This window comes from Passer domesticus, chromosome 3, assembly GCF_036417665.1.
Source record: "Passer domesticus isolate bPasDom1 chromosome 3, bPasDom1.hap1, whole genome shotgun sequence".
Classification (NCBI taxonomy): domain Eukaryota; kingdom Metazoa; phylum Chordata; class Aves; order Passeriformes; family Passeridae; genus Passer; species Passer domesticus.
Window position 1 is genome coordinate 44,470,219 of NC_087476.1, and position 16,129 is coordinate 44,486,347.

The 16,129-nt window shown below is 38.3% G+C and overlaps 1 protein-coding gene across 3 annotated transcripts in view; it reads left to right on the forward strand.

The window, feature by feature from the left end:
• The window catches only part of CRYBG1 (crystallin beta-gamma domain containing 1), a 62,540-nt gene extending 47,462 nt beyond the window's left edge, over window positions 1-15,078 (forward strand). For 2 of the 3 annotated variants that reach the window (XM_064412834.1, XM_064412835.1), the window contains exons 16-22: window positions 1,195-1,304; window positions 1,519-1,648; window positions 5,360-5,499; window positions 7,743-7,866; window positions 9,034-9,192; window positions 12,030-12,192; window positions 14,794-15,078. In XM_064412834.1, the coding sequence (XP_064268904.1) occupies window positions 1,195-1,304; window positions 1,519-1,648; window positions 5,360-5,499; window positions 7,743-7,866; window positions 9,034-9,192; window positions 12,030-12,192; window positions 14,794-14,882 (915 nt within the window). In that variant the 3' untranslated portion in view covers window positions 14,883-15,078. Of the gene's footprint in view, window positions 1-1,194; window positions 1,305-1,518; window positions 1,649-5,359; window positions 5,500-7,742; window positions 7,867-9,033; window positions 9,193-9,958; window positions 10,111-12,029; window positions 12,193-14,793 lie in introns of those variants that run through there. The other variant, XR_010358561.1, reaches the window with a different exon arrangement.
• Window positions 15,079-16,129: the final 1,051 nt, after the last annotated feature.

Below are 16,129 nucleotides of genomic sequence, written 5' to 3' on the forward strand. Positions count from 1 at the left end.
GGATTGTGTCCTTTGTGCAAGTACTAATATATACTTTTGACAGTGAGGCTAATGGGCAGCTTTTTTCACCCTTCTTAATTTCTGAACCTTTTCAGGTTTCCAGGTTTGTCCCTGTACAATGTTATTTTTATTTTCATTTCAGTCAAAGTAGTGACTGAAAATATATCACGGCCCTAAAAACTAAGGAGACAATTCTTAGCTGTCCTAGTTTGCTACTCCTGATTAGTAGCACGCTTCACTGGAATCTCCTGCATAGGGATAATGCATAAAGTGTGGGGAATAAAAATCTCAAGGCTGCTTATTTTCAGCTGTGTGCATGAAAAATTATTTGCATCTTTACATTATGTGCCTATTAAGACCCTATCCTAAGGAAGACCTTATCCTAAGGAAACAAAGAAGTAGTGGCTTGCAGCCAACAGAGTGCATCCATCATCAGCGTGCTCCTCTTTGGAGAATGCTGTACCTGCCCACACTCCTATCTCTATTAAGAGTGAATAAAGCTGGTAGGCATGTTGTAATGTCAATGACTTCTGTGTGATCATGGCTAATTATCCTCCAGACAAATTAGCAAGTTTGCAGCTTAGAATTTTTTTTTTTATTTCTTAATAAGGGCAAAACACTCTGGGGGATGTATCCTCACTTATCCTTGGAGCAGAGAAAGAACCAGCATGAGTCTGTGTCTGTAGCTGTAACAGGCTCATAAAGCCCTCTACCCTGGGAATATACACCTTGCTTCTTGGCATGCTGTCTGAGTCCTTTGCCAGGATTATACACCATTAGTGTTCTGAGAGGCAGAGAGTTTTCATTTACTGGGAAGAGTGTGCATTTTGGAAATTAAGCAGATTGATAATATAAAAGAAAACTTTTTAATGGCCTTTTAATAAAGGTGTGCCTATTCTGGCCACTCTTTGGGAATTTAAACATCTTACCCAGCAGATAGACCAAGAAGCTATACTTGTTATTGTTGTTTTAATTATTTTGTATGTCACTTAGTGATTTACAGCCAGAAATAATTTTGGGAGTTGTCTTGCTCTCTTGAGCAAGGATTGTAACACTGAAGAGATGCCAAACATAGATAATCAAGGAAGTCTGGGTGTTAAAAGTATGGTTTTTTGTAATTATAGAATTAATGGTAGAAATGTAACTGAAGGTAGAAGAATTAATTTCCTTAAATATGTTTATAACTTTTTAAAGGTCCAGTTATTTTCAGAGCCTGAATTCAAGGGTAACTGCCAAATATTTGAAAAAAACACAAGATGTATTGATTCATTTGCTGTGAAGTCTTCAAAAATTTTAGATGGCAGGTAAGTTGCATTGAATGAATACTGCAAAATCAAGTTTCAGAAAAGTAAACAGCTTTCTAACACATGAGGTGCTTTCATATATGGGGACTTTTACAGAGTACAATGCTTTGCCATTTGCACATCAGTCTTTCAGGACAAAACATTGTAAATAATGCGTCTGCATTTTAGTGGCACAGATGTCTTAAGAGGGAACTTCTTCTCCTTCTTTCTGCAGCTGCATAGTGTATGACCAGGAGGAATTCGCCGGTAACCAGTATGTGTTGGAAGAAGGGATCTATCCTGATCTGACAGCAATGGGTTGTTCACCCCAAGCAGTTCTAAAGTCTTTACAGATCATAAATATTGTAAGTAAAACCTATTTGAAATATTGTAAGGATAAGGACAGTGATGATTCCCCAGTAAAAATTCTAGGGCACACATACGACAGAGGAGGGTTTGGTTTGGGGGATGGGGATTGGTTTGTTTGTTTTGGTTTGGGTTTTTTTCTATGCAGTAGCAGTTAAATGTCCTAGGTGCAGTTAGTCAGGTATTCTTGACCTCTGTGCTGTTTTTGTAAAGGAGAAGATGTTACTGAAGCAACTGCCTGGGATGCCTGTTCTTAATAACAGCTTATAAAGAGTCAAGTCTATTTCCCTGTAGGAGAGACCACTTAGAACAGGTTGAGAAGGTGGTAGGATGGTGTGAAGAAATATCTGTACCATAGACCTTGTTTTTGATGCATATTTAAAAAGCAGGCCTAATTAAGCAACTTTGCATGAAATACATGTAATTATAAGACACTGTTGTTATCATCAGGACAATGGAATTTGAGTTAATCACAAAATAATGCACCCTTCTAGATAAGGTAAAGCAACACCCAATGGTATTTGGCAAAATCAGGCCGCGTTGTTATGTGTGGTGGATACAAACTAAACTACATTTACATATTTTGTAACTCGTCAGTGGCCAGGAATGAGTTTGCTCAAGCTTATAACCAATCATTATGATGGACCACTTATGAAATCTGCAAGTATCTTTTAAGACCAAAATAATTACTAGCAAAATGTGGTCAAGATTCCAGGAATGTACAGCAACATGAGGACATGGTACTTGTTTTAAAAAAGGAGGAGTTCTCTCTTGAATCTCTTCTTTGAATTTGGCAACTTTATTGCACTTCACTGTAATTTTGGTAACCTGTCAGTGGTGTAGCAGTTGATGAAGGAGAGCAGAAATGTGTCATCCTCTTTCATGGCTCTGGAGAATTTTGATGTATTCTGTAAACAAACAACTGCAGCAAGTACGACTGCTTTCTGAACTCTTTGGCTGTCTAGGAGACAGTCTCTACTAAAAGCAGTAGAATTGTTTCTAGCCAAGCTTGGTGGGTGATCACCATGAATTTAAAATGCATATCAATACTCCCTGGCTTTAAAAATGTTTGTTTCATTTCACCAGTTCCTGGGTTTAAAATGCTTATTTCAAGCTGGAAGGATCAGCTTAGTTTTAAATGATTTACTATTTGTGACAGAGACTGATGTGTTAAAACAGAAATGCCAGTTCTGTGCTTCCTTAAGTTCTTTACACTTGTAAAACTTGTTCTAGCCCTCCATTTTACCACACTTCAGACAGCAGCACAGAGCTGCAGCTGTCTGCAAATCATGTGCTGCTGCTTCCTTCTTCAGAGGCTCCTTAGCTGCAGAGAAGAGGAGAATGGGTTACTTTGCTCATTGGTTTATTAGCAAACCAGAATAGAAAGAATGATTATTTCTGTCTTACTACTTACATGGTTATTTTTCATTATTTTCCTAAAGCTTGAGCCTTATTATTTTAGCTCCTGGTTTCACCTGTCAGACATGTTTTGGGACTGTATTTTAGTAGTGCCAATCATAATTCCTCCCTACCATCTGCCATTTCTATAGCTTTCCTCAGGATTTTTCATGACATTTTTATACAAGAAGAACCTTTGCTATTTTAATGTCGTGTTACTGTATTTATCTAGTTAAACACACCTTTGAAGGGATCATTTTTTGAGAGACCATGAAAAAATAAAATTAAAGGGATATTTGATACACTTGTAAGTGAAAGCTAAAAAGGCTTTTTTAAATAAGAGAACTTACAAAACTATCTTAAGGCCTGTATATAGGCTCAAGGGTTTTGGGGGTTTAGATTCCACTATATCCTGGTTGTGCTTGGTTTGCATACTCCACATAGTTGTGCTGCAGATAGAAAATAGCATTTTTCCTTCTTGAATTTGACACTTGTTCTTCTTCCTGAGCATACTATAAAAAACAGCTGTGAATGTGGTTTATACTTGAACAGTCATCTGTAATGAGAAACCCTGTGGAATAACTAAATGTAGATCTGCAGGAACACTAGCTTGGTACAGTGCAGTACAGAGGAAGAACTGACTGAAAATTCATGGGCTGACCTTGCATTTGTCACTGTTTTATATAACAGTGTTGCTGCTGAATAAAAAAAAAAAAAGCCCAGTGTAAGGTGTGGCAGAAAGTTGGAGGATTTTCTTTTCTGTTTTATTTGCAAGAAGATTATTTCTAAAGCATTGCATGAGGCTGAAAGGCTGTTGTCTGAGAAGCTGCATGTCTCAGAGGGCAGGTGCCAGTCTGTAAAAGGGCTTAGAGTTCAGAGGCACTGGGACGTCATCACAGTGTGACTGGTCCCGTTGGACTCTTTACCCGTGGTGGTGCATGACAATCTAACTGGCGTTGCCTTTCATGGTGGGGCTGAGCATACTCTGATTTTGGAGTAAAGGGAAAAGGCCTCTCCTGGAATTTTCCACAGCCCAGCAGCATGTGTGCCATCAGAAAGCAGAGCTCAGCTGCTCTGTGATAAGCTGCAGGTAATGGTGACGCTCATGCAACACCATCATCTGAGCCCTTAAACATCTAAAGGAAGATTAAAGAGGAATGTAAGCACTGTTAGAAATGGGTAGATGGGAGGTCTTGCCTAAGAAATTCACATGGAAGCATGCATATATGAGCTGCCACGCATGCATGGAGCCAGCTCTGCCTTGGAGGGCCTGTTTCCATGCCTGAGGCTGGATGGGAGTCTGTCGAGACTTTGCGTCATGTCAGGCGTTCCCGATCCAGTTGATGTGTGATCCTGCTGAACACATGCCAGAAGGAAGGAACTCTTCTGGCTGTGGTGTTGGATTTATGCAGTCGTTGGCTGGAAGATTTGTGAGAAAGGGAGTGGCAGTGTCATTTCTGTCTATGAGTGTACACTGTAGCACCAGGACACTCAGGCTTAATTGACTTTACCCTGGGGAATTTCAAACCTTACCTCCCAGCTTCCACAGGAAGGCCTTCATTATGACAGGTTATTTTCAGTCCACTACAGATACCTTGCCCCACAGAAAAGAGTCCAAAGTTCCTTTCCCAGAAGACATTCAAATTGGATTCAGTGTTGCAGAGAGCTTCATGTGGGCAGAATCCCTCGGACACCTGAAGCATTTTGACTGGGAAGGAGAAGAATCATCTCCCCACAGCAATTTGGAGGATTCTGATGTTACAGTTTTCACTTGTGGTGAATTTTTACCTCAGTAGTATGAATCTTGAATCTTTTGTCTAGTCAGAGATTGAAGTTGCCGTAACCTACTGTAAAAGTTAAAAATTAACGCAATAAGTGATAAGCAGTGCTGACAAGGCTGTCATCATTTGAAGCTGTAGAAATCAATATTATCTTACTGTCTGTTCAGCTCTTTGCATGAAAATTCCCACGAGTGGGGGTTAGTGCAATGGAAGAGAGATATGGCTTTGATTAAAATGTATTTTAAAACATACTTAAGGTATTGTGCAAGAACCAACCACAGAGGTCTTTGTGCCTGAAGATAAGGAAGCTTTAAGTTCCTTGCAAGCAGATCCCTCGTGTATTTTGTATAAGGGTTTTTTATGACTTTTCAAGTCTAATTAGGGAGTTGAAGAGCAGAAACATTCAGGGTTTTTGATCTTAAACCATCAAGAAGAAACCTCTGAAATAAAAGGGGTATGTGGAGTACTGATCTTCATCTTTACTATCTGGAATTCCAACATCCTATAAAAGCACTTATCTTCCTTTTGCAGGAGCTGTCTGAGCCCTGCATAGCTCTTTTTGAAAAGACGGGTTTCCAAGGAAAGAAAATCGAGTTCAGTACAGAAATCTTAAATCTTCAGTTCCTGGGATACAATCCTCGAATAGCTTCAGTTCAAGTCCTTGGTGGCATGTAAGTTTAAAATCACCTTTTGATTCTTTAGAATGAAGTACTTACTCAACTTTACAGGTGTAATGGAAGCACAGAATGTAAAATTAGGATATCATAATGTGTGTACTGCATTAATGCCATTTCATCTTACAGAGAATTTTCATATCCTGTCTCAACAATATGTTATCACTGACTCATGTCCTTTGCTAGGAGTTGAAATGAATTTGAAAAAAGCTCTCAGGGAAACTCATGTCTTCTCTCATGCCGTATTATAAAAATCAGCTTGGATAGCATCCTTAAAACCAACTTCTTGGTGCTCTTGGTTTGTGATCTGTGTCATAAGTTCAAAATGTTTTTTAATAAGTCTTCATGGTCATCCTTTAACTTTTTAACTTCTGCTATGGACACAGAGGTACAATCAGACCATGATTTCACCTCTTTTGATGTTAGTAGTAATAGTCCCTTTTACTGCAGGAATGGAATGAGAATCTAGCAATTAGATTTGGTAGGTGTTTTTAAGCAGTTGTGTTCTCTAAATGTACCCTTAAAGATCATGTGAAAAATACTCTGTGATGAAGTTGAAAAGCTGTTTGGAAGCATTTTTAAAACTACTGTCCTATATTCTAGGATTCCAGCAGATCTGTTAAATTCTCTTTTTGTTTTTTTTTTTTCCCTGTTGTTAACCTCTACCTCTAAGATACTTGCCCCCCGTTTTGGTGGTTTTTGTAATTTGGGTTTTTTTGGGGGGGGTTTAATGATAGATCTCGTTGCTGTTGCTTTGCATTTAAATGTGTTCTTTTGAAGAGGCAAATTTCTAAGGTGTGTGCTAGAGAGATGCTGTTGGGTAGCTTAAGACTGCCCTCAAGTGGATAGCTAATAAGCAAATCTGTAGACCAAATAATTTTCCCCATCTGGATAAGATGGTCAAAGGTTTTTCTTAGCGCACTGAACTGAGCTTTGAAACAAAGGTTGCAAGGAAAGGTACATGTTAGTATTGTGATGTCTCCCAAGGTTTCAGTATCTTTCACCATAACCACAATAGTTGATTCTCACTTTCCATAACATGAAGTCAAACATCAAGTTACTTCTTCGCCAATATCATGATTCCAGATAATGGAGTTGTGAATTGTGTCTGTTTCCTGTCCAATGAATATATGGGTGATTTTTTTTTTTGGTGGATCACCAGAAACATAGAATATGAAAATTTGGATTTCATTATAGCAGTGTCAGCTGCTGAAATGTGTCAAAATACAGGGATTACAACTTCTTTGCCCCTGCTGCCTCCCTTATTGAAGATGATTTCATCTTCCCTTCCTTTGCTAAGAGACCTCCATTTATAATTCCTGGGGATAGATGTGTATTAGGCAGTGAAAAAGCACCAAAATTAAAGTGAGTTTGCTTCTGGATGGAGAAGTCTGGTGACAAATCAGTCAGAGGAGGGAGGTAACCTGAAAACAAGCATACTGAGTGTTCATGTACTCAAACCCCCATGGCTACCGGACAGCCCCAGCACATCACTGTGAGAGGACTCTAGAAATTGCACTGTATGGCACCTTATTTTGAAGCCCAGACATAATTCACTGGCTGTGCCAGTAACAGAGAATCAGAAATTGGGTTCTGACAGATTACACTCAATGTGTGATTTTAAGTGTAGCTGGATGCATGTTAGGGAATGCTAAACAAATTTTTCTATGTGCACTCTTGCGCTGTCCCTTCCCCACCCCCCTTGCAGGTATTTGGAAAGAAGAGAGATGTTATGAAATAAAACCTCTGTCAAAATACCCAAGAGAACTTCACTCTGTTGCAGTTTCCAGTGTTTGCTTGTTCCAGTCTGCATCCATAGTAGTTCTTTCTCACATGAACCATGCCTGTCCAAATTCAGATACACAATCTAGCTGGTTCTGCACCTGCAGCAATGTAGCATTTAATACATATAGATCTCTGCTCCCTGAGGAGTCACAGTGCCTTCTGAAAACAAATGGTATTTAAAAGCTGGGTTCTCCCAAGAAAATGCTTTGCTTCATTCAGCTTGTAATTTTTAAATAATAGGACTCTAAAATTAGAACTCCTGTGTACCCATCTCAGTGTGGCTGACCTAAATCAGGATGTTATTTCATTATTTTTAAGGCCTGTTACAAAGAAGCTAATTGGCTTTCCAAAGCTAAACACTACTATGTTGTGGGACAGATTGCTATTAAACTCATTTATTGATTCCAAAGCAGAATTTGGCAGTTAAGATATTGTCTCATTTTTTCTCCTCATAGATGGATAATTTATGAACACAGTAATTACAGGGGACGTCAGATGTTGTTAACACCAAATGAAATTCCAGACTGGTATAAAGCCAGTGGCTTTTGTCAGATAGGTTCTCTGAGACCTTTACTGCAGGTGAGTGGGCTTTGACATGAGCTCATCAAGCACTAATTTATATCTTGTCATGGGCTTGGGGAGATATTATGCAGCTGTAAGCAGCATTGCAGCCTTGTCACAGGCATGTGACAAACTTCAGCACTGGCAATTGTGTCAAGAAATCCAGAGTTTTGTGTATAATAAAAGCTGTTTGAATATGCTACCTGGCTTTGCAGTTACATGGCTTAAACTGTTAATTAAGCATCCTTTAAACTGACGTACAGAAGGCAGCATATAAGGATTAATTAAGGATTACTAAATAATGGCTATAACTGCTATATATAAATGATTTAAAGTTGTTTCATAACTAGAACCCAGACTGGTTGCTGGCATACTGTCTATACTATCTGCATTATTTATGGAACAACAAGAAAACTGGTAAAAAAAAAAAAAAGACACTTCAGGTAGTAGTGATTTTGTGTTGATTTAAGAGGAAGAGTCCCTCCCTGATTATTACTTGGCAGAATAATTTGCAAATCTAATGCAAAATTTATTCTTGTAATGCACTCTTAATTTTGTTCTATAAATATTTTTGTTCTATAAATACGTATAATATTTTGTTCCATATGATCTTGTCCAATGGTGCAGCAGTCCTGTGAGCTTTAACATTTGAGGCTCTCGCTGAGCCATATTTCATTGGAGAAACAGCTTTTTCTAATTCATAGGTTACTTGTACCTGTAACCAGCTTTGTTTGCTGTCATAGTTTTGTCTTTGTATAGCCTTAAGCAGAATTAGGAATAATACATTTTGACTGCCCTGCTGAGAGCTTGTCTGAACAGAAGTGTTCATGTGTAAGAGGCCACACAAGTGCACCCTTAATGAAACCTAAGAGCATATATGGAATGGAATTAGCAGAGAGAAGTTATTTTGCTCTGAATTAAAAAAATTTAGCTTTTCACTGTGTGCTGATTTCAGTGCATAGGAAAGCCTAAAGCTCTCCATGTGGAGTGGTGAGTTCTCACAGCTTGTCTTGTCCAGATGTTTATGGGCTTCTGAATTACATTCTCAAATCAAAAAGTTAAGCTTTCAGAAAGAAAGAGGGAGGTTTGGGGTTCAGCACTGACAGTAACTGCTCTGAAGTTAACTGAGAGCAGGATGTGTTCACTGCTGAGATTGTGGTTAAAAAGTTATTTTCTTTTGTGCAGAAACGTGTGTACTTCAGGCTTCGAAACAAGGAAACAGGAAAATTCATGTCAGCTGATGGCAACCTAGATAATCTGAATCTTCTCAGAATACAGGTTGCAGAAAATACAGACTCAGATGATCAAATCTGGGTTTATCAGGATGGATTCATAAGGTGTCGGGTAAGGTTTGAGTTCAATGTGCATTTTCTCTTTTCCTCTCCAGCAGTAGGGCTTTATGAATTTAATTCCTACTGCAGTATCTTCATTTATTTCATGGGCTTAATCTGTTTCAACTATAATCCTTCTGCAGGGAGTTGTTTTTTGTGGGTTTTGTTTTGATTTGCTTTAATCAACTCTGGCTTTTTCAGGTGATATAAACTAGTTGTCTGATACTTTTTTGATATAATGGAAATATTGAGAGAAAGTATTGCAAAAGTATCAAAGCAGGGGAGACCCTTTCTGATAATATTTTGAAGTATGCATACCTTGCAGTAGGACAGTTAGTGTAATATAGGCTGGTATTTACCAGTTTAGAGCAAATTTGGGAGGAAACAGACAGTTAAAAATATAAACATCATAAAGTCACCCTAGGACAATATCCTCTTGTGCATTTAGGCAAGCCTAAAGGTAAATCCCACTCTTTTGAGCCATTTAGGGGTGGGGGGTTTTTTGTTTGTTTGGGGGTTTTTTGTTTGATCCTTGTATTTGTCAAATCCATCATTTTTCCTTTCTTCTGTACAAGTTTCCAAATGAAGCCTTACTTTTCTCACAGTCCATAAAACTAATCATGTGCAAATTGTCATTGAGGTGAGCAGAGGTATGCACAGTTCATATAATGTTTAAGCATGAACAGTCTTTGGTAGGGATGCCAGCCAAAAGAAAATTAAGTTACTTTAATACTGTTAAACAGCTTGACTGCAAAGAATCATGTGAACTTTTTCTATAGGATTGTATAACTTCAAAGGAGCCATTTATAACTATGTCATCTATGCTGGAGGGAAGAATCTTACTGTTAATAAGCTAAGGCATTGTTCGGACATGTTTACAGGACACATGCAGTTGTAAAAGAGATTTATGCAGACAGCAAAATGATGCAAAGTAAGCTAAAAGCTTTAATATGACGTACAAAAGACTTCTCTTTTGATGGTGCTTCTCAAACATGTCAACAAGTTTTCATATTGAGACAGTGTGGTATTATATGGCTTTGGATAAATGCTCCTGGGTTTTGCCATTTTTCTGTATCTCATAAAGCAATTTTTCTGTGCACAGAAAATACACAGCTTGTGCTGTATAGCAATCAGGTAGCTTAGTGCAGAGTGCAAGCTGGCAACATTGATCTTAAGTGACTGAACTCTTGCAGAGCTCTGTCATCTTTCTGGTGAATGGTATTAAAATCCATTTCGCACAAACCAGAAATTGGGTTTTACCACATATTACAAAGAAAACTGAGCTCCTGGGTGGGTAGCTACCTGCACGGAGGCAGACATAGGTCACTGGAAGAACCTGCACCTTCCTGTAAGCTTGGGTCATCTCAGTGACTGAGTCATGAGATGTGACCTTGAGCTGTGCCTGGGGTTTTCAAGGAAGGGCTGTTTTAAGTATGTGGGATAACCAGTAAGCAAGATATGAAAGTCATTCTGCTCTTTTTTTCAGAAATAGATATGAATGCAGGTCTCCTTACTCTTCATGAGTTTCATGGAGATGCATGAAGTTCTGGCCTAGTGGACCTAATGTCTAAACTCAGAGTTTTCTTTGTACCACTAGAGAACACTTCAGATACAAGTGAAAATTTCACTTGTATCTGAAGCGTTTCAACTTTGGTATCTGAAGTTGATACCAAATCAACTTTCTTTAATTCTAGGTTATGATAGTCAGAAGTATGACTTTTTCAAGACAAAGTGCTTTCAAAAGTACTTGTAAAATAATTTAGGGCCATTTCAACAATGACAGATGAGTGTTCAATCTGCCACAGAAGTGCATTCAGTAGTTACAAGGCACAGTTTATTATGATCTACTGACAATCACTGTTTATCTAGAAAAATTGAGTGTTACTTAGTAATACAGCCTTAACACTCTTTTGAAATAAGCTTGATTTTTGCCAGCTCTTTTATTAACCAAGAAGACATTTGCAGATGTTTGGAATCAAGTACTACAAGTGACTAGGAAAAGAGCGTAGAACAAATAAGCAAATATTACTGTGAAATTCATACACTTGATACTGTGCAGTTATGTCCTCTTTATGAAAAGGTTACTGCAAAATTAGAAATGTTTGGAAAAAAAATATGTTCAGAAGAAGTGGAGAGCTTCTATGCAAGGAAGAGACAAAATAGCGAGGACATTTTAGCCTACAAAGGGTACACTTTGAGTGATGATGTGCTTGAAGTCTCTGCAAACATGCTTTAAAATAATCAACGAATGAGGAGAGAATAAAATAAAACTAGTTGCATATCAAATTATGTTTAATGTATATATTTTTTTTAAATAATGGTAGTTAGGATTTAGAACTGCTTGCCACAGTATGGAAGGGTTACAATACACAAGGGTGTTCACATTAAAGGGTTACTCTGATCTTGGTGGGTAGTGACTAAAAATTCACACATGGGACAGAAAATGAGCATTAAAGATTCCAGGATGCATGGAAAAGTCTCTGGGCTGGCAATTGCTGTAGCCTGGAAGAGATAACCAGGAACATACTTCATACAAGAGTACTATCAATGTAATCTTCCATGGTATCAATGTAACCTTCAGTTATTGGCCACTGCTATAGACAGGTGCTAATTGTTCCTTTTGATCTGATACACCATAGTTATTTTAATGTTCCCATGTAGTGGAGAGTGTCAGCATAAACAGGAACAAAAGAAAGATGAGTCTTGAGTTTTGGGCAAAAATAGATTCCTGGAGGGAAAGTCATTCCCTCTGATTTGATGATGATATCTCTTTGATTTGACAAAAAAAACCAGTGGACAGTAGAAGTAAAGACATTCTGAGTAATTGCTGTTGCCTTTCTGATGACACAGATGGCAGAGGATTGCTGCTTGACAATTGTTGGAAATCTTATAACTCCTGGCTCTAAACTTGGTCTGTCATTTGAGCGGAATGAAGACAAACAATATTGGCATATTAGTCCCGATGGCAGAATTTATAGCAAGATGAAACCCAAGCTGGTTTTAGATATCAAAGGTAAGCAAATGTTATCTCATTACATTGGGTCTTAATTACATGGTATTTGCAGTGGGATACACACTAAATGTGCCTATAAATTAAGGAAGGAGCTTTAGTTGCTTTAATCTAGAAGTAAAAAAGACCCGATCAGCTAGTTTGACCTCCTGAATTATACAGGCTTCATTTCATTTCTCCTACATACAATTTAGTAACCCACAATACTTGCTTATCTTGTATTCTCAGTGTCCACTCGCTGTAGATAGCCTCAGTTAATTTCTGGGCAATGTGAATATGTTTATTTTAAATGGTGAAGCAAGAACAACCTAACTTTTCATTAACTTTAATTTCTGTAAGTGTAAATTTTCTTAAATAGTAGTTGTTGATGCAATAGCCAAAGGATATTGGGAAAACAAAGGCAGGATTGTATACTGATGTGAATAGATGCAAAAAGGTGGGGTTCTTTTGTTTATTAATGGTATGCCTATATGGCAAGTGTGAGATTCTGCCATAGCAGCCTGGGGTCTGTGAGCACTTGACGTGTATTTTGGAGTCACTTTTGTCATCGTAATTTGATTTGTGTAGATACTGTTTCTGAACTTTGTTTTCAAAGCTTCACAGAAAGTCTAAAAAAGTGGCAAACTGAATGATTAGTAGAACTAGCATAATCAGATGTTCTTATATAACTCACTTTTTTGGGTGAAGGGAGTAAACATTTTCTGGATCTGTTCTATTCTATTATTTTTTTTAGCTGTTTTAAGATTGGTTATAAATTGATGCTGTGACATTAATGATGTCAATTACAACTACCACTATCCCCTGAAAGACCCAAACCAACCAGAAAAATAACACAGTCAACAGTCAGCACTTTAGAACTGAACAGGAGTGAACACTTGGAATCATAGAATATCCTGAGCTGGAAGGGACCTATAAGGATCAGCAAAGCCCAACTCATGGCCGTGTATGAGACACCTCAAGAGTCACACCATGTGCCCAAGAGCATTGTCCAAAAGCTTCTTCAACTTTATCAGGCTTGGTGCTGTGACCACTTTCCTGGGGAGCCTGTTCCAAACAAGCAGAAATACTACTGCATTGTCTTTTCTTCAGTTAATCACGTTAAAAGCAATTATGTATTCTGCATTTATAATTGAAGAATTTTATAATGGATAGGGCTGGTAGTGGGAGTATAGATGCACTCTTAGCTTTAAAACAAAGTATATCTGTACAGTAAATACAAAAAGGTAGATGCATTTAGCTTTCAGTAAATGTAAATGTATTTTAGGGTTTTTTTTTGAGAAAGCCTAGTAAGAACATTGCCTTTTTCTGCCTACTGTGCTGATCCATTCTGGACCACAAACTGTGCGTTAAAGAATTCCTCAGCAAATGAACGCAGTTGTGTAACTGTGCAGTTGCCAATGCCACCTTGTGGATAAACTGGCATAGCACAAAGCCTTGTCCAGAGCACCATGCTATCGAAGTAAATAGTCTCTCTATCCACTGACAAAAACATCCCAAGTTATCCCATCTTAAATGTTTGCATTCTATCAGACACCACTTAAAAATTTTTTTTTGCACTCACAGTGATAACTGAGCTACAAAAAATAATATTAGCTATAAAGCTCAGTATCTTACTGAGATGCTCATCATAAGCTTTCAGCTGCCAGGCTTGTCTTTTGCTCAGTCAGGGAGGGTGAGGCAATGGGGGTGCAGAACAAAAAGACAGTGTCCATGGGAGTGTCCTAGTGCTTCATATAAATGGTTTGCACAGATGGCTACTTCCAGTGGGAGTACCACCTGCTCTGCAGGTGTGTTATACTGCAGGAAATGCACGTGTCCTACATTTCTGCAGTACATACTAGATCTGAGGGGAAAAAAAACCATCAATTCTGACTTTCAGCTTCAGTCAAATGTGTCATTGCTTCCCATTTTTTTAAGTTAGAATATTAATGGTGCTCTTCTATGAGAACATACTTGGCATTGTACTGCATAAGTAGATTAAGCTCTTCTAAGAAATGTTTCTATTTTGCATTCAGATACGTTCAGCTGCCACTGGAAACAGCTGAACATTGGGTGATACATTGTGCATGATGAATTGTGATTCATCTGGTCAAAATAAAGGATTATAATGGCAAGGAGTAAACGAGTGCCAGACCTTGTCTCTGACTTGGTCACATGTGTACTGTCTGGTAGCAGAAGGACTTACTTCATCATCTAAACATCTTCGCTCTGGTTTTAGAGCCAAGTGACAACTGACAATTGTTGCAGGAAAACTGAACAGTCAAGCACGACTTTTGGGAAGTGATAGTCTTCAAGGAGCTGCACCTGACTGTACTGCAGTGTTTCTTTCCTTTTCCATCCAGGCTGAAAGAGCTGAGAAACTGAATTGCTAAAGGGGTGGAGAGAATAAGGCAGACTGATCCTGTTTAATTCCAAAACTGTTTCAAAAATAAATTCCAAAAGCGGGCAGTGATGAAAATACGTTTGTCTTCTCAGAGCTATGGATCAAAGAGAAATTGTCTACACCAGCTCTTTCTTACTAGAGCTTTTATGAAACCTAGAGTATTTTTCTCTTATTTCAAAGAGACAAATTTAACCTCCCTTCTTTGACATTTCTCTCTACAGGAGGCACACAGTATGACTGCGACCATGTTGTTGTCAACACAGTCAGTGAAGAAAAGTTAACGCAGTGTTGGGAACCACTGGTTGTGTAAACCCAGTGAAGCAAAGATGACGTTTGAATTGGTCACTATTCTGGACACTGGAATTGGCACTGCTATCTCTGAAGGATACAGGATCAACGATGAGAGTTTTGTCTTTTCTTCACAATTTTAAAAAGAACAAGGAACAGAATTATTTCACCTCCCTATCCAAGATTATCTTCCCTATAAAAACTTGAGTATCTCAAAACCTTCCTTTTTTTTGTTTTTAAATCCTTACAATTCAGTGTTGGATAGAGATTTGGCAGTACGCCTCAGGCTAGAAGGAAACAACTGAGAGAGACCCAGTGGAGTTACAATCATGTCAGCAAGTAGTTAACCCAGAATAGTCAGTAAGTGCAACTTATTTCATAAAGGACAGGAGTGCAGTGTGTATGTGGGTATAGCAACTTGGACCTATGAGCTGTAGTATAGAGAAATATTTACTATGGGAAATTAATATATTTGGTTCACTAGAACAAACTTATGTTTACTGAAAATTTAAAGACTGCTAGTACAGCACATCCAAAGACATTTTAACATGTGGCTTCAAGTATAGTTAGTATGCTAATATATTAAGTCCTAAATTAAGAAAAAAAATCTAGATTTTTTTTCATGTATAGAGAATGTAAAGTAGCAGATACTTTGTTAGAAAAAGAGAGGGCTGGCAAAAGGATGCATTAGAATGTGAAGAATTTGCCCATTTTCTAGCTTGCCCAACTTCTTGAGTTGTGGGTATTTTTCTTCTTTGCCAAGACTTATTTGTACCTTCTAAAACCATTTCAGTAAGTAGAGTCTTACTGAACTCTGAAATTGTATAGGAAATAAGAATTCTTAGGGAAATAATTACTAAAGATGACTGCAACAGCCTGTAAGCACTGTGGTTACTGAGTTTTCCAGCCTGTTGGGCTTACCATGGAGAATGCCCAACTCCCCAATATTTCTGGAGATGTTGAAAAGCAATGTTAGTGGTGGGCTCCTGGCTCCCTGTTGGACAGAAGTGTCAGACTCCTCGAGGAAGGGGCACAGCCAAGCCTGGATACATGCCCAGCCACAAGGGCTGTGCCCATTCCAAGTAAGTGTTACGGGTTTAGTAAAGAGCTTGTGACATACAGGATGTTCTGATGAGTGCAGGAGGTCCTTCTGTTGCTCTGCTTTGAACCTGGCCATGTTAGTTTTCTTTAATAATATTGGCAAAAAGGTAAAATACAAACTCTGGTACTATGCTGCTGTGTTTTGTTCTGGCTTAGACCAGTGTTATT